Source organism: Balaenoptera borealis (genome assembly GCF_965194805.1).
Source record: "Balaenoptera borealis genome assembly, chromosome: 3".
Classification (NCBI taxonomy): Eukaryota; Metazoa; Chordata; class Mammalia; order Artiodactyla; family Balaenopteridae; genus Balaenoptera; species Balaenoptera borealis.
The window spans coordinates 173,745,480-173,764,750 of NC_138866.1; the positions used below are offsets into that span (position 1 = coordinate 173,745,480).

At 37.5% G+C, this 19,271-nt stretch overlaps 1 protein-coding gene across 11 annotated transcripts in view; it reads right to left on the reverse strand.

Annotated features, from left to right (window-relative positions):
* ARHGAP21 (Rho GTPase activating protein 21) overlaps nt 1–19,271 on the reverse strand; it is a 133,245-nt gene that overhangs the window by 3,989 nt on the left and 109,985 nt on the right. For 7 of the 11 annotated variants that reach the window (XM_082385223.1, XM_082385218.1, XM_082385225.1 and 4 more), the window contains 13 exons: nt 18,726–18,851; nt 12,881–13,165; nt 10,053–10,117; nt 9,837–9,976; nt 9,017–9,159; nt 8,083–8,238; nt 7,908–7,986; nt 6,792–6,865; nt 6,626–6,715; nt 4,850–4,975; nt 4,613–4,654; nt 4,187–4,292; nt 2,233–2,264 (listed from right to left, as the gene is read on the reverse strand). In XM_082385223.1, coding sequence (XP_082241349.1) covers nt 2,233–2,264; nt 4,187–4,292; nt 4,613–4,654; nt 4,850–4,975; nt 6,626–6,715; nt 6,792–6,865; nt 7,908–7,986; nt 8,083–8,238; nt 9,017–9,159; nt 9,837–9,976; nt 10,053–10,117; nt 12,881–13,165; nt 18,726–18,851 — 1,464 coding nt within the window. The remainder of the gene's footprint in view (nt 1–2,232; nt 2,265–4,186; nt 4,293–4,612; nt 4,655–4,849; nt 4,976–6,625; nt 6,716–6,791; nt 6,866–7,907; nt 7,987–8,082; nt 8,239–9,016; nt 9,160–9,836; nt 9,977–10,052; nt 10,118–12,880; nt 13,166–18,725; nt 18,852–19,271) is intronic. The other 4 variants (XM_082385224.1, XM_082385222.1, XM_082385228.1 and 1 more) reach the window with 1 other exon arrangement.

The following is a 19,271-nucleotide window of genomic DNA, read 5'->3' on the forward strand; positions in this document are numbered from 1 at the left end:
TTATATTATAGGTATAATACAAACACCACCATAATTTACTTAAGATGAAGAGACTGCTATAACCACAGGTTAAGAAATATGCATCTAGTGAGAGGAAAGGAGGGAATTTCAAACAGGTATGAAATCTAAAACCTAAAAATCTAAATCTAAAATCTTATATTCTGGCAAAAAGAGGTGGGAAACTGTTCCAAAGTAAAGAAGTCTAAGGAGACATGACAACATAACGCAAGGGGCGATCCTTGATTGCATCCTATATACAGGAAAAGAAAAAACAACACACATTATTGGGACAACTGGCGAAATTTGTGTAAAAACTGTACATTAGAAATAATAATGTATTGTACTCATGTGAACTACCAGAATACAATAATTATGCTGTAATTACATAGAAGAATCCCCTTGTTCTTCAGAGATGCACACTGAAGCATTTAGGGGTAAAGTGTTATCATGTCTATAAGTTAACTCTCAAATGACTCAGAAAAAAAAAATTACATATATATCAAGATTTACCAACTGATAAATCTAGGGCAAAAGGTTTGGGTGCTATTATTCCAATAACATTTTTGTAGGCTTAAAATTTTTCAAAATAAAAAGTTGGGGTAAAACAATGGTAAAAATCACAATATAAGTGATAGCGAATGATATATCATTAAATATTTTATGATATTTTCTGCAAAAATTCAATTCTAATTTAGTCATATGTGATCCCATTATGTTTAGAAATGATATATAATGATATGTATGTCTCATTTCCAAATAGAACATTTGAAGAAATTTATTGACAGTTCTACTTGCTACAGTCTCAGAAGAGCAAAGCTGGCACAAACTGAATTAATGAGAAACTTTCTAACTGAATGTCTTAAAAACTACTCAAAAAGTGCACTTTGGTGGTGGTGTCAACAGAACACAAATTATGTAAACAAAAATTGATTATAAAAACAAAATTAGGGACTTCCCTGGTAGTGCGGTGGTTAAGAATCCGCCTGCCAATGCAGGGGACACGGCTTCGAGCCCTGGTCCAGGAAGATCCCACATGCCGCGGAGCAACTAAGCCCGTGCGCCACAACTACTGAGCCTGCGCTCTAGAGCCCGTGAGCTACAACTACTGAGGCCCGTGTGCCTAGAGCCCGTGCTCTGCAACAAAAGAAGCCACTGCAATGAGAAGCCCACACACTGCAACGGAGAGTAGTCCCTGCTCGCCGCAACTAGAGAAAGCCCGCAAGCAGCAACGAAGACCCAATGCAGCCATAAATAAATAAATAAATAATTTATTAAAACCAAAACAAAATTAGTGATCTTGTTGAAAAGAAGGCAAGAATATATATTTTCATAAAAAATGTATAATAATAATAAAGTCTATATTACTACTGAAATGTTTACAGAATGAAATAAAATGTTTGGGATTTGCTTCCAAATAGTCCCGAGGGACTTCCCTGGTGGTCCAGTAGTTAAGACTCTGAGCTTCTACTGTAGGGGACACGGGTTCCATCCCTGGTAGGGGAACTAAGATCCCACCTGCTGCGAGGCCAAAAAAAAAAAAAAAAAAAGTCACGAGGAGGAGGAAAGTGGGTGGATGCAGATGAGACAAACTTGGCCATGTGTTAATTGTTGAGGGTGGATAATAAGGGCTCATTATATTATTCTCTCTGCTTTTGCATATGTTAGAAAATTTTCACATTAAGAATGGGGGGGGGGCTTCTCTGGTGGCCCAGTGGTTAAGAATCTGCCTGCCAATGCAGGGGACACGGGTTCGAGCCCTGGTCTGGGAAGATCCCACATGCCGCGGAGCGACTAGGCCCGTGAGCCACAACTACTGAGCCTGTGCGTCTGCAGCCTGTGCTCCGCAACAGGAGAGGCTGCGACAGTAAGAGGCCCGCGCACCGCAATAAAGAGTGGCCCCCGCTCGCCGCAACTGGAGAAAGCCCTCGCACAGAAACGAAGACCCAACACAGCCAAAAATAAATAAATTAATTAATTAAAAAAAAAAAGAATGAGGGGGTAAATGCCTACTTCTTTGAATTATGCTAAACTACACTGAGACAAATCCAACACCCCACCTCACAATCCAGTATTCCTCTATCATATTCTATTTTAAGCATTAATTTTTCCCTTTATAAGACTCTGTTGGCCTGTCATCAGACACAGACAAGGGTGCATCTGCATACGAATCATAACGATCAACCACAAAGCAATTCCCCTCTAAAATATTCCAAACTGTACAAAACAATTTACCTTAGATTTTGTTGAGTCACTAGTAGCTGAATCTGTGAGAAGTTAAAGAAAACATGGTCAGTATTGGTCAGATTCTTTACTGCTTTCAACAAACAATGCAAAACTTATGGAAAAGACAGGCACAGAACAAAATGTGAAAGCAAAACTCAAAAACAATAGAACACAGTGGATAGTCAGAGCTCACAAAGATGCAAGCTGCACCACAGAAAGCCACCGCCATGAAAGGATGCTGTGAATTGTAGGCAGAATCAGCTCAATGATAGGTATGGCAAAGGAGCCCTGTGCTAAACAAAACAGAAACACTAGTGTTTATTAAATTTGCTAAGTATTAAATCTAGCAATAAAGCAGCTCGAAGACCTTTTGAAGAATTGCACTATGTACCACATCCTGTATCTGAAACTGATACACAATGTAGAACGTTTAGGATTGTTGGCTGCCCTCGCTACAAATTGAGATGCTCAGACTCAGTGTATTTATGTTGATTTTTGTCAGACTGTCCATGTTAAATTTTGGAAGCATATACTGTGTGCGTAAGGATGCATTACGATAACCCTGCTTCTGGGTCACTCTGACGTTACGTTAAATCATGCTGATCTCTGTGCTTTGGACCCCGGTTTCGCATCTGTGCAGTCAGGGATCCTTTTGACTAGTTAAATTGCTACCAGTTTTCCAATTATTTATTCACAAATGCTATTATGGAAATGGAAAAATGGAGAGCATCATTTTACTGTCTGGCAAAAACTCAGATTATACAAGTATAAAGAGGGTAGGAAGGGGCTAGCACTCTTCAGGACGACACCAATTTGGAAATTTTCTCTTTCAACTTCAGGGAAATGGATTTTCAGAACTAATGAGCTGAGCCCCATGCCACGCCCCTTTCAACACATGGCTCAATGCTTTATGACTTTAAGAACTGGTAGACCATACCATGCTATTTCTCCTCACGGTCTGCTTCAGAAATAACAAGAAACAGCAGAAAAACTTTTAAGAAAGTAGTAGTGATCTGTTTCCAATAACCGTAAGAGAAAGTGTACACCACAGATCAGCTCGGTTTGCGTTTACAGGAAGCGGGGGCTTCTGCAGACAAGGCAGCTACAGTGCGGACAGCAGTCCTCCTTCTTCCTACAGTTCCAGCTGTCCGTCAGGGACACCACGGAATCCACTAGCGACATTACCGCGCGATAGACTCCTCCCATCTCGCCTGTGCAACATCAGTACAGATGTGCCTGTGTCAGTAAGTGCTGGAAAGAGAACCCTTTAGAACTACAATGAGAACTAGAGACAAAGGGAGAACACGGTGTAAAACATGCTAGGTTAGTGCAACAGTTTGGCAGGAGAAAATCTGCATCGAAAGAGCCTATTAGAACTGATACTTCACTGAACGTTAGGGTGGCAACAGAAGACAGAAGAAAATGTCAGAGAGATTGTCTTTTACGGTGACCTCTGTAGTGACAAGATAATAGACTGCATTTATGGGAATGGTGCCCATGAGCATTTTACATATTTAACTGGCTGCTTTTTCAACAGAACGTCCAGCTCAAGAGTGAGAACTACTCATACAGTCTAGACCACACTTTCTGCCATCACAGCAACCACATACTCAGTAGCGTGTATCTGTTTTACCTTGTGATGACTATTACATGGAAACTGTGAATTAAAAAAAAAAAAAAAAAGAACAAAACAGTGGTTTGCATGCTCATTTTCCCTCATATTTCCTTTCTGACAAGCATTACAACTCCATGCACTGCCAATGGCATTACAGTCACTGGAAGATAATTCAGATCAATCAGAAAAGGAAGATTACATTTTTTTTTATTAGTGGAAAGGGAAAAAAAGGAGAAGAAAAGGAAAAAAAAAATCATAGTGAATTGTTACTTATGATTGATTTGCTCTTTCATGTTATAAGAATTTAGCTTTTAACCTAGAGATCAATACTGCCCAGGCAAGAGTTACCTGATACATCTCCAGGGGAGACGCCTGTCCTTCCAATGTTGGTGAGTAAATGATCTATGTTTGGCACTGGCTGGGAGTCTACTGTGTTTTCCTCCTGCACTGTTGTCTATGGTTAATAAACAAAGATCTCTTCATCATCTCTTCAAAGATACTTTCTTTAAAATTCAAACAACATTTAGTAAAAGACACATTACTGAGTGGAGGACATATGCTTAATTTTTTACATTATTTGCATATAATTAATTACCAAATAAGTATCATACTTGGATTTTCATTAGATCAGAAACTGAGGCGCTATAGACCTGCTTTTGGGGTGCAAAGCAGACAATAGCATACAAAGCAGGAAGGTGACACAGTTGTAGGATCAGGATCTTGTGTGTCCCAAATGAGAAGAACAGAGTACAAACACTGACGGACAATACTTACAAGAGGTTCTTCAGCACCTTCTTCTGTGAAAAACCAGTCATGCTAAAATTTAAAATAAAAAAGGTGAAAAAGAGAAATTAAATAACCCCCTACAGAGATCTATATTTTGGAGGACAGCACAGAAAAAAAGGTAATTCTCTTAGGAAAAAAAAAAAAAATTATAACCAAATTCTGCCCTACCGACTATCAGCTGCTCACGAAAAAGAATTTTCTCGATGAGCCGAAGCCTGGACTTACGTGCTGGATAAGTGTCTCTACGATCTTGTACTGGTCTGGCATGTGAGTGACCATGTGCGTCATGTTATCCTCAGAGGTCCTCACGAGAGTTGGACCAAACACTATGGCTAGGTTTCTTGGTTCCATCTGCAACAGAGGATGATATTAGAAAATATCACAACTTTTCTTAAGAAAGTAGGCTTAAATTCCCATTGCATGTTTGGCATTTCACTTCTGAAAGACTCTTTTGATGAAAAAGAATTCAAAGAATGGCTGACTGATGTGTGTAAAAAAAAATAATGCTTCAGGGTTAGAGTTTCCATAAACTGATCTATATGTAAATTCTTTTTCTTGCTTTAATGACAACATACAATACTTAATTGGCATTCGTTTTTCCCAGGAAGTCTATGAGTGAAAACAATTGATCTGGTTCAAAACTAGTATTACAGGGAATTCCCTGACAGTCCAGTGGTTAGGGCTCCACGCTTCCACTGCAGGGGGCACAGGTTCGATCCCTGGTCAGGGAACTAAGACCCCACAAGCCGTGCACCTCGGCCAAAAATAAGTATTAACAAAGTTGGATCAACTGACAAAAATATTAAAATCAAAGGGAATAAAACTTGCAAAAGAATAGGGAAAACCTCTCCCCTCAAAAACTAAACAAATGGAAAGAGATACATAAAATTTTCCAAATTTGCCTGAGTAGTACACATTAAGATCATGAATATGTAAAACCTAATGTCTGAAAATATTCTTTTGACAAAATTTTTACTTCAACCAAGACTTCCAAAGCTTGTTGCTTATCCTTGTACCAATGAACACCTCAGTATTACATGCCTATATGTTTGTATGTTTCCTTCCATGATAGTTTGTACTCCTGTTTAAGTACCTGATTGTCAAAGGTGCGAATCTTTTGTTTTTCTTTGTTATATCTTATAAGTGTCTGGTGTAATTTTTTGACCTTAGGATTTGATTAAAATATTAAATAACCAATCCCAAAAACATACTAGAGGGTAAAAAACCATTGTGGAACTCAAAAAAAAAAAAAATCAAACTGGTCTTGGGATCCACACCAAAAATTTAGTTTCCATCCATCACCAGAGTTGATCCCCCTTAACCCTTTCACCCTCCCCTGCACCCCTGCCCCTCCCCCTCTGGTAACCACTACTCTGTTCTCTGTATCTATGTGTTGTTTTTGTTTGGTTTGTTCATTTATTTTGTGTGTGGTTTTTTTTTTATTCCATGTGAGTAAAATCATACAATATTCATCCAAAAGATATTTCTTTAAACCAATCAGGAAAAGCTACACGTGAACAGACTAGATAATACGAAGGAACAATAAATTTTGGTGTGTTTGATAAAGGTAATATGGTGGTGTGAAAACAAAACCAAAAAAAAGTATCTGCTAAATCTAAATGAAACAAAACAAAAAAAGAAAATGTCTGTTGTTTTTCACTGTATACCATTTGATACATTTTTACTGTTGTTTGTGCAAATATTGCCCATTCAAAATATTAATATACAGTTGAAAAATAAAAGAAGTAAAATTTCTGACTTTTTCATTTTTCTTGCTGGATAAACATAAAAGAAAATGTCTTGAAAAAAACAACAATTCATATTTTGGGGATCTTTTGCTTTTAGTAGTGATCTTTAGAGGGACGTGATCACCAGTATGATGTATTTTAGAGCTTTTGTTTAATTATAACCTATTTTTGACTATTTCGCATGAAGCAGTGAAGTACATCTTTTCAACTAAAGCCACTGAAAGTACATCTCTTCAATAAACAGTTTACACACCTTATTTTTTTCTGAATTTTCTGCCACTGTCTTCAGATGAGCCGAAAGAAACTTGAGTGTTTCATAATGATGTTCGGGCAAATCATGAATCTGAAACATATTATTTCATGATGGATTTAAATGCTGAACTTTTGTTGTACCTCCAAAAATATAAAATAATACCTACTAGTCTTTTTAATGTTTTCAGACGATCTAGAGGATCTTCCTTACGATTGGCTTCAATAAAGTCGGCATATTTATCTGACAACAGTAAGAACAAAAAAAACCAAATTCATCTTAAATTGTTTAGGTAAGCTGTAATCTAGTTTCCCTTTAAGGTTCAATTTCAAACCACAATTAAAAAGAAAAAAATAGTAGGGAGGACCCCAAATAGCCTTAGAAATGCTGTCCTAAAACTACTATAAGGGGCTTCCCTGGTGGCACAGTGGTTAAGAATCCACCTGCCAATACAGGGGACACGGGTTCGAGCCCTGATCCAGGAAGATCCCACAGGCCACGGAGCAACCAAGCCCGTGGGCCACAGCTACTGAGCCTGCGCTCTACAGCCCATGAGCCACAACTACTAAGCCCGTGTGCCACAACTACTGAAGCCCGCGTGCCTAGAGCCCGTGCTCTGCAACAAGAGAAGCCACCGCAATGAGAAGCCCGCACACCGCAACGAAGAGTAGCCCCCGCTCGCCGCAACTAGAGAAAGTCCACGCAGCAATGAAGACCCAACGCAGCCATAAATAAATTTATTAAAAAAATAAATAAGTAAAATAAAACTACTATAGTTTTTAATGACTCCCCTAGGCCTTATCAAACAAAGGAAATTCCCTAAAATGTGAGTTCTCTGAGGGTACATCCTGTATTTACACAGTCTGTCCACTTTCTCTCCCCGCACTGCAACATCTACTACAAGGTCTTATCTAAGTCAAATAGTTGGTTTGGCTGAAAAAATGCTTTTCTACTAATTGTACCTTATTATGCCTGAGGCTTTTCACTGAGAACAATAATAACATATTTTCAACTCAGCTGTAAACATGAATGAACAGGATAATATACATTTTTACTGAACTTTAACAACGTTTTATAAACTGTTTTTCACTGAAATGTATCAGGAGGAAAAAACAATCCAAATGACAAAAAATAGGACATGATTATGCTTTGTATACAAATAAGAACAAAACCTCCTGTTTCTTTTGACAAAAATATTTTCCCCTGGTTCAATTTAATATGCTGTGGTTTCCCAACAATGTAATGTTCAACTGTTGCATCGGTGTCTTTGGTGGGGTTAACTCACCATTTGTGAAAAGTGGTTCAGGGAGTTTTCTGAAGAAGGATTTTAGTAAACTGCTTATCACATTCAAATCTCGCCATTTCTAGGTATGCAAAATAAAAATACAGTAGGTTTGTAGTCAATACCACAAAGGAAGAAAACACAGACCAGTTATTCAAATAGAAATACACAAACTTACATCGTCTTGTATATCAATATCAGCCATTCCCTTGTTGAGTTCCTCTTGCATACTTGAGATTGCTGCATTGTTTCCAGGAACTCTATAAATACCTGTATATTCAAGACCTCTTTCTTCAACTAATTTGCAACATATGTCAACTATTAATGGAATATACTGCAAAACAAGAAATAAACATTTTATTTAACACAGCATGAATGTTTATCTTCAGTTAGTAGATACATATCATAGTTACAAGGCCCTTTTCATCCAAAAGGAAACAGTATATAAATTGCTGTTATTTGATATAGAGAAAATAAAGAATATAAACATTGGAGAACTGGGAAGAGATAAAACCAGCAAGAGATAGTTGAGTCAGTGGAAAGAGAATGAATAGGTCAAGACTGAAAGAGGAGGACCCACAGGGAGATAATAGTCTAAAGAAGAAACAAGAGCAAGTAGGGAGAATGTGGAAACAGTTCAGTGGAATAAAAGAAGGGGGGCAGGGGCAGAGGAGGGGGAAAGAATAACATCCATCCACTCATGATATGAATCCTAACGTGGGCACTGTAAACACACACACACACGCACATTTATATTTATCACACTTTCTTAATCAGATTCTTGTTCCCATCCTTCTTTTAAAATGCTGAAAGCAGAAACACACATGACTTGAAAATGACTTCTTACCGATCGTTTCAGATACATTCCTAGCAGTTGAATAATTATTCTACTTCAGAGTCAACACATTAGAAAAAGGCATTATAGATAAAATTACTCCATACACCCGTACAGGTCAGACATGCTTAGAGAAACTAAGGTCTGTTAAGAAGAGGAAAATACTCAACAGATGGACAGATACTCCTTGTGATCTGCACGGCTGTGTATGCGGGTCCTGTTATGACTACGGCTGAATTAATGGCTTTAGGAAATCTGGCTGGCTGGTGTCTCTTACCCGATTAGTATGAGCTGGTGGGCAGTCATCCAGTCTGACCCCGAACGTTCCTGTAGCAGTAGGCTTTTTTTCAAATGTCTTTCTCATAATACTTGGAATGCCTTTTCTCCATGTGCCTTTGTCTTTTGGGGGACTAGTGTCATCTTTTGATCGTTATTCAAAAGAAAATGACATAAAGAAAAGAAAATAGAAACAAGAGTGTTTAAATCATGACTTTAAAGATCCTTTATCAATATTTATATAAATCAGAGTCCTGTACTATAAATAACATATCCTTTATCTATCAAACATATTCTATTCTATTCTCTTCCTAATATAGCACTCCTTTCAACCCTCCATATAATTTAGTACGAATCAATTATGTTTCTTCACCCTTTGACAATCTGTACCATGATTTTCTTTAAAACAGTCAAGACAATAGAATTGATGTGACATCTTTAGAGTGAAATTGTAGCAAAAGGAAACATAATGGTTTTATTTCAAAATGAAAGCACCTGGATCCTCTGCATTTATCAAATTGGTAGTTTTTGACATAGATGTATGTGTTGTATTTTCCTTCACTTGATCTTTATTATAAGAACTGGTATCTTGGACCCCAGCTTAAGGGAAAGGCCCCACCAGCCTGGACCAGGCCCCCAGTGATCTCTGGGTTAGCTTACCCTGAGCTGAGGTCCGCAGAAAACGCACAGAAAAACATGAAAACACCTTTAAAATCCCAATTTTATTAAAAAAAAAATTTTTTTTTTTACTTAGGTATAGTTGGTTTACTACAAACCCAATTTTAAATCCTAGATTTATCTAGGAATGCTGGTATCAGTACCTTTACTGAGAAGCTTCCTTTCTGACTCTTCCTTGGGGGAGTGTGGACTTTGAGTCCGAGGCTCTGCTTTAGCACCAAGTAGAGTCTGCCGGATGCTGAGACTCTGGCGAGGGGTCTTTGGCAACTGCTCTGCTTTGCTGCTGAAAGAAAGGAACATTTCTGACCAAGTACGTATTTTACATCCCAATTAACCTGCAGGCATGGTGGGATTCTCACCTCATCAGACTGTTGTATTCTTTTATTCTTCGACTAATCAGATCCCTGTTAGTAACTCCAGTGTCCTACAGAATAAATAGAAGGTACAATTAGAAAGTCAATTCTAAACTCCCTAAATAGGGATCCTACTCTTTTTGGGGGGCAGGGGGGAGCTCTATATTGTACTGCTTTGCTTATTCAATACAGACTCCATGGAGTTGTTTTAAAAGCTCTATTCAAATCATGACCTAACATCACTAAGTGACAAATGTTCAAGTGCCTCTGCCACTGCCAAGAGTTTTCTGTTTATTTTCTGTACCCCAGCAACACCTAGACTTGTACCAGCAAGTAGCCAGTGTTCAAACTTACTGAATTGATCTGGCGTTTTTAATAAATGACTGGGAAGCAGTGAGCCAGTTTTTTCTGTCACTAATACCAGAAAGAATGATCAGCATTTCAAAATAATACAGTTGGATAAAAGATGGAATACTGCCAAAATGTGTTAATGATTAATTGATAGGAACAGTGAGATTGAGGGTCAATTAGTATCAGAAGTGGCAGTTATATTTTGAGAAGAAAAAAGCTCAAAACTGGTTTTTTTAACCTCAACAGGTTAACCTCAATAATATGCTACATGGAAAGAAAACTCAGAGTTGACCATAAGGGGATGATTTTTTTTTCCCTATTGGTTCCAATTATAAATTGACATGTGTCCGCAAATATTTTTTTTACTTGTCTCGTTTTGGTCATAGTGAACGTTACAATTTACAAAGAATATAGGCTTTGTAAATTCTCGAATTCAAATCGATTCTTCTCATTTACCAACTGAGAGAGGATATGGTTAAGATCTAGAATAAGACTGCTTGACAATTCTGAGCTATGTGACCCTGGGGAAATTACTTAACTTCTCTTTGCCACAAAGTTCCCTTGTTTGAAACATGGTGATGATAATAATAAGATGCATTCATATGGTTGCTGAGATTAACTGATATAAAATGCTTAAAAGAGTGACTGCCATATGGTATATGCTCGGTGAATTATTACTCTCTTAGCTATAAAACTCGGTGAAAATACCCGTGTCTTAGAATCAGATGATAGTAATGATGCTATAATGGCTGACATGGAGTACATGTCATGACCTACCAGGCACTGGCCTGCGTTCTTCATAAGCATCACTTCATTCAATTCCTAAAAAAGCCCTATGTCTCAAAGATGAAGTCATCTACTGCTCAGCAGGACGCCTGGCACAGAGCAGGGGCTGATCAGACAGGAACTCCTTTGAACTGCTACTTAAAGCTGAAATCTACAGCCAAGTTGTGATTCTCCCGGTTTACTTTGCCAAAACTCAGGTCTGATGTCTCTTTATAGCGGTGGTTGTAGAAAAAGGGCTGTATCGATATGGATCTGGTATTCGTTGTTCACGACAAACAAGGTAGAGTGTAAACTGTCAGACGAGAAAAATTACAGGCGTTTTCCTCTGGTCTAAGTTTTCATGACTTGAATTGGATATAATGGAAATGACAAAATTCGAGAACATAATTTGCATAACTTCATGGTTAATGTAGGTGTTCCTGCATACTGTAATGGGAAGGTAGGGGGAAAGAACCTTGTGGGTTTTTTTCTGTCATAGCAACAGGCACACAAAGGAGAATAACGTCTAAGAAAAACTGTGTTGATGATATGAAAAAGGCACCCTTGAGCAAAATCTAAACTTAATCATTGCTGAATCTACTCTGTAAAGTTTACAGTTATGTACACTTAAAAAAAAAAATCTTCACTACTGAAACTTCTGCTGTGAAAAATATCTTGATGGTTGTGAGTCAGAAACTCTCCTTATTAAAAAGAAAAAGTGGCTTATAACATGATTTCTGATAGTACAAGTTTTCTTAGAAACCAATTACTGTATTACAGTAGGCTATATTATATTCTTGCCTGCATAATTTCATTAACAAGAATCATGCTATCAGTGTCTCTGCATTTACACAGCAATTTGTTTGGAGAAGCATTTTCACTGTAACTTAAGCCCACAACAACCCCGGTTTTGACGCAAAGAAACAGATCTGGAATTGTTCAGTCATAAAGGTAATGACCAGGACTAGGAACCTAGGTCTCTGCTCAGTGGTTCACTGCTTCTGAGAAAGTATGCAGAATATATGAATAATCTGTTTTTCTAGGTCAGTAAATGGTGATTTTCCCAGTAAGTGAAAATAATATAAAATAGGTACACTTGAGTTTTCCTTTTTTTTTGGCTGCACCATGTGGCTGGTGGAATCTTAGTTCCTCAACCAGGGATTGAACCTGTGCCCTTGGCAGTGAAAGCATGGAGTCCTAACCACTGAACTGCCAGGGAAGTCCCTGAATTTTCCTTCTGATCAACTATTTTTTTTCTTTAATTTACTTATTTCATTTATTTATTTTTGGCTGAGCTGGGTCTTTGTTGCTGCGTGTGGGCTTTCTCTAGTTGCTGCAAGTGGGGGCTACTCTTCGTTGTGGTGCAGGAGCTTCTCATTGCAGTGGCTTCTCTTGTCGTGGAGCACGGGCTCTAGGCACATGGGCTCAGTAGTTGTGGCTCGTGGGCTCTAGAGCACAGGCTCAGTAGATGTGGTGCACGGGCTAAGTTGCTCCACGGCATGTGGGATCTTCCTGGGCCAGGGCTTGAACCCGTGTCCCCTGCATTGGCAGGCGGATTCTTAACCACTGCGCCATCAGGGAAGCCCTGATCAACTATTTTTAAGTGAAGATACCACATTATAATTTTTTTAAAATGATGTATCAGATTCTTTCAGTCTTCTTTAAAAAGAAAATGTTGTGACAGCGTCGGTTTTATCAACGTCATTTTGGACACTAACCTCCTCATTTAAGTTGCTGCTCTCCTGGATGCTCTTGATCCAGGCTAGCATGTCGTCCCTGTCTTCAGCCTGAAACAGGCACTCACAGTCGGACGTGGTGAGTCGAAAGACATTTTTCCTCTTGGTCTCGCTGTAAGAGATGTCTATTAAGCAAGCGTTAACACTGATGGGCTGTTCCTCTTCAGATGGAGTCGTCTGTTCTCGTTTATCTTTGTACAGGTACAGCGAATGGCCCCGAAGTACAACATACATCTGCTTCCATGGTCGAATACTTCCACCAACTCGCTGGAGAACATGAGACAGATCAGGCATACTCAACACTTGGCTAAATCTTAGTGACAGGACAGATGCATCTAGCAACACTGTTAACACGCTTAAATGTATACCCAACGTGGCAGGTGCCTGCTTTACGTCAATATATATTTGTTAGCGGAGGAAAGACAAAAAGTGTGGAACGTAAACCAAGTTGGGTAATGTATTCCTATCACAATCAAGGGCAATGAAATCTCAACTTTAATTGGGTTGAGAAAATAAGATGAACAAAGTTAATTAGGATAAAGCGAGTGTAGCAAAATATATAAAAAATGCTAAGGGAATAGAAAATAAGGAAAAAGGTCAGTCAGAAAAATCTTTTGAGTGAAAGCAAGGCTTAAGACAAGTCTTAGATCACACAAATGACAAACACTGCAAAAGGTAATCCCAAAAGGATATGTACACATAATGAATTTAGTTAACAAAACTGATCAACTTTATACAGTCAAGCAACAACATGCAAGATGGGTTTTCTAAAAAAAAATTTGATACTCTTTTGATAGTATTAAAGTTTTCTTATAAATTAAGCTGCCCAAATATTGTAGAAAATTTTCTGGCAAAGTTTTTGTTATATTGTTATCTTCTTAATGAAGCATATATTGATATTGATATTCATTTAAATACCTCTATATTTGTAAAATAAGGGGAAATAATAAAATTATTATAAAGGCAACTTGAAACTCTGCAAGCCAGAAGGGAGTGGCAGGACATATTTAAAGTGATGAAAGGGAAAAACCTACAACCAAGATTACTCTACCCAGCAAGGATCTCATTCAGATTCGATGGACAAATTAAAACCTTTACAGACAAGCAGAAGTTAAGAGAATTCAGCACCACCAAACCAGCTCTACAACAAATGCTAAAGGAACTTCTCTAGGCAGGAAACATAAGAGAAGGAAAAGACTTATAATAACAAACCCAAAACAATTAAGAAAATGGTAATAGGAACATACATATCGATAACTACCTTAAATGTAAATGGATTAAATGCTCCAACCAAAAGACATAGACTGGCTGAATGGATACAAAAACAATATCCGTATATATGTTGTGTACAAGAGACCCACTTCAGAGCTAGGTACACACACAGACTGAAAGTGCGGGGATGGAAAAAGATATTCCATGCAAATGGAAATCAAAAGAAAGCTGGAGTAGCAATTCTCATATCAGACAAAATAGACTTTAAAATAAAGACTATTACAAGAGACAAAGAAGGACACTACATGATGATCAGGGGATCAATCCAAGAAGAAGATATAACAATTGTAAATATTTATGCACCCAACATAGGAGCACCGCAATACATAAGGCAAATGCTAACAGCCATAAAAGGGGAAATCGAAGGTAACACAATCATAGTAGGGGACTTTAACACCCCACTTTCACCAATGGACAGATCATCCAAAATGAATATAAATAAGGAAACAAAAGCTTTAAATGATACATCAAACAAGATGGACTTAATTGATATTTACAGGACATTCCATCCAAAAACAGTAGATTATACTTTTTTCTCCACTGCTCATGGAACATTCTCCAGGATAGATCATATCTTGGGTCACAAACCAAGCCTTGGTAAATTTAAGAAAATTGAAATCGTATCAAGAATCTTTTCCGACCACAACGCTATGAGACTAGATATCAATTACAGGAAAAAATCTGTAAAAAACACAAACACATGGAGGCTAAACAATACACTACTAAATAACTAAGAGATCACTGAAGAAATCAAAGAGGAAATCAAAAAATACCTAAAAACAAATGAAAATGAAAACACAATGACCCAAAACCTATGGGATGCAGCAAAAGCAGTCCTAAGAGGGAAGTTTATAGCAATACAATCCTACCTCAAGAAACAAGAAACATCTCAAATAAAAAACCTAACCTTACACCTAAAGCAATTAGAGAAAGAAGAACAAAAAAACTGCAAAGTTAGCAGAAGAAAAGAAATCATAAAGATCAGATCAGAAATAAATGAAAAAGAAATGAAGGAAACGACAGCAAAGATCAATAAAACTAAAAGCTGGTTCTTTGAGAAGATAAACAAAACTGATAAACCATTAGCCAGACTCATCAAGAAAAACCGGGAGAAGACTCAAATCAACAGAATTAGAAATGATAAAGCAGAAGTAACAACTGACACTGCAGAAGTACAAAGGATCATGAGAGATTACTACAAACAACTCTATGCCAATAAAATGGACAACCTGGAAGAAATGGACAAATTCTTAAAAAAGCACAACCTTCCGAGACTGAACCAGGAAGAAATAGAAAATATGAACGGACGAATCACGAGCACTGAAATTGAAACTGTGATTAAAAACCTTCCAACAAACAACAGCCCAGGACCAGATGGCCATCTATCAAAGATTTAGAGAAGAGCTAACACCTATCCTTCTCAGACTATTCCAAAATATAGCAGAGGGAGGAACACTGCCAAACTCATTCTACGAGGCCACCGTCACCCTGATACCAAAACCAAAGATGTCACAAAAAAAGAAAACTACAGGCCAATATCACTGATGAACATAGATGCAAAAATCCTCAACAAAATACTAGCAAACAGAATCCAACAGCACATTAAAAGGATAATACACCATGATCAAACGGGGTTTATCCCAGGAATGCAAGGACTCTTCAATATATGCAAATCAATCAGTGTGACAAACAATATTAACAGATTGAAGGAGAAAAACCATATGATCATCTCAATAGATGCAGAAAAAACTTTTGACAAAATTCAACATCCATTTATGATAAAAACCCTCCCGAAAGTAGGCATAGAGGGAACTTACCTCAACATAATAAAGGCCATATATGACAAATCCACAGCCAACATTGTTCTCAATGGTGAAAAACTGAAACCATTTCCACTGAAATCAGGAACAAGACAAGGTTGCCCACTCTCACCACTATTATTCAACACAGTTTTGGAAGCTTTAGCCACAGCATTCAGAGAAGAAAAAGAAATAAAAGGAATCCAAATTGGAAAAGAAGAAGTAAAACTGTCACTGTTTGCGGATGACATGATACTATACATAGAGAATCCTAAAGATGCTACCAGAAAACTACTAGAGCTAATCAATGAATTTGGTAAAGTTGCAGGATACAAAATGAATGCACAGAAATCTCTTGCATTCCTATACACTAATGATGAAAAATCTGAAAGAGAAATTAAGGAAACACTCCCATTTACCACTGCAACAAAAAGAATAAAATACCTAGGAATAAACCTACCTAAGGAGACAAAAGACCTGTATGCAGAAAACTATTAAGACACTGATGAAAGAAATTAAAGATGATACAAACAGATGGAGAGATATACCATATTCTTGGATTGGAAGAATCAACATTGTGAAAATGACTATAGTACCCAAAGCAATCTACAGATTCAATGCAATCCCTATCAAACTACCAATGGCATTTTTCACAGAACTAGAACAAAAAATCTCACAATTTGTATGGAAATACAAAAGACCCCGAATAGCCAAAGCAATCTTGAGGGAAAAAAAATGGAGCTGGAGGAATCAGGCTCCCTGACTTCAGACTATACTACAAAGCTACAGTAATCAAGACAGTATGGTACTGGCAGAAAAACAGAACTAGAGATCAATGGAACAGGATAGAAAGCCCAGAGATAAACCCACGCCCATATGGTCACCTTATCTTTGATAAAGGATGCAAGAATATACAATGGAGAAAAGACAGCCTCTTCAATAAGTGGTGCTGGGAAAACTGGACAGCTACATGTAAAAGAATGATATTAAAACACCCTCTAACACCATACAGAAAAATAAACTCAAAATGGATTAAAGACCTAAATGTAAGGCTAGACACTATAAAATTCTTAGAGGAAAACATAGGCAGAACACTCCATGACATAAATCACAGCAAGATCCTTTTTGATCCACCTCCTAGAGAAATGGAAATAAAACCAAAAATAAACAAATGGGACCTAATGAAACTTAAAAGCTTTTGCACAGCAAAGGAAACCATAAACAAGACGAAAAGACAATCCTCAGAATGGGAGAAAATATTTGCAAACGAAGCAACTGACAAAGGATTCATCTCCAAAATATACAAGCAGCTCATGCAGCTCAATATCAAAAAAAACAAACAACCCAATCCAAAACTGGGCAGAATACCTAAATAGACATTTCTCCAGAGAAGATATACAGATTGTCAACAAACACATGAAAGGATGCTCAACATCACTAATCATTAGAGAAATGCAAATCAAAACTACAATGAGGTATCACCTCACACCAGTCAGAATGGTCATCAAAAAAATCTACAAACAATAAATGTTGGAGAGGGTGTGGAGAAAAGGGAACCCTCTTGCACTGTTGGTGGGAATGTAAATTGATACAGCCACTATGGAGAACAGTATGGAGGTTCCTCAAAAATCTAAAAATAGAACTACCATATGACCCAGCTATCCCACTACTGGGCATATACCCTGAGAAAACCATAATTCAAAAAGAGTCATGTACCACAATGTTCATTGTAGCTCTATTTACAATAGCCAGGACATGGAAGCAACCTAAGTGCCCACTGACAGATGAATGGATGAAGAAGATGTGGCACATATATACAATGGAATATTACTCAGCCATAAAAAGAAATGAAACTGAGTTATTTGTAGTGAGGTGGATGGACCTAGAGACTGTCATACAGAGTGAAGCAAGTCATAAAGAGAAAAACAAATACCACATGCTAACACATATATATGGAATCTTAAAAAAAAAAAAAAAGGTTCTGAAGAACCTAGGGACAGGACAGGAATAAAGACGCAGACGTAGAGAATGGACTTGAGGACATGGGAAGGGGGAAGGGTAAGCTGGGACAAAGTGAGAGAGTGGCATGGACATATATACACTACCAAATGTAAAACAGATAGCTAGTGGGAAGCAGCTGCATAGCACAGGGAGATCAGCTCGGTGCTTTTTGATCACCTAGAGGGGTGGGATAGGGAGGGTGGGAGGGTGACGCAAGAGGGAGGAGATATGGGGATATATGTATATGTATAGCTGATTTACTTTGTTATACAGCAGAAACTAACACATCATTGTAAAGGAATTATACTCCAATAAAGATGTTAAAAAAAAAAACTCAAAAAAAAAAAAATAAAGGCAATTTGAGTAAACTGGGCGACACTGAATAAAAATTTTAAAATTATTAATATGGAGAACTGCCCCTCCCTAAAGTACTACTCTGTAATAATCCATGGGTAATAAACTACTTAATAAGAAAAGCAGAGTTCCTTCTTAAATACGCCGATGTCTCTTTTACATTGACAAGATGTAAGACAACATGTTCCATATGTAATTGATATAAAGGATGAAAAAGGTATAAAATTAAATCTCTGATTAGAATTTGTAAAAATAATTTTTCCTTTATGTAGAAAAAGATACTTATAAATGTTTTCCACTCTTTATTCTGGATATTTTGCCATTTTATGTATAGAGACTTAATGCTTTATGTTTCAGGGCCTGCATTTCCCATGCTCACAGTAGCTGAGAAAACACACTACCTTGCCCCTATCAGTGACAAGTGGCCTGAAATGAAGCCACCCTTCCTTGGCAGCATCGCTGAAAACCTCTGAGGAAGAATCTTTCCGGGATCCAGAATCTTCTGATGACTTTTGGCTGTCTGTGATCTATAGAAAAGTCCAAAGAAAACACAGCAAAATGTCAGCTTTTTTCTTTATAAGTATTTGCATGTTGAAATTGTTTTGCTGAAAAAGTCTTTTACTAAATCTTCCAAATGAAAGACTATTTTTGAAAAACCCTAACTTTACCAATTACATTAGAAAAATTTCTGGTTTTGCTTTTTAAAAAAATGGGTATTGACCACCATCATTTTTAAAGTCACCTGAAGGAATTTTTTTAACCACTAAAAAATAATAGAACTAGTATAATTTTCCTACTCTCAAGAGCTCACATTTTAGTGGGAAAAGGCAAAGAAGAAAGAAAAATAAAACAAGAAAATGATCAGATTGTGATTAGTGCCATTTGGAGAATGAAACAGGGAGATGCAATAAGGAACAACAGAGCAGCAGCTATAAACTGGTGGTGCT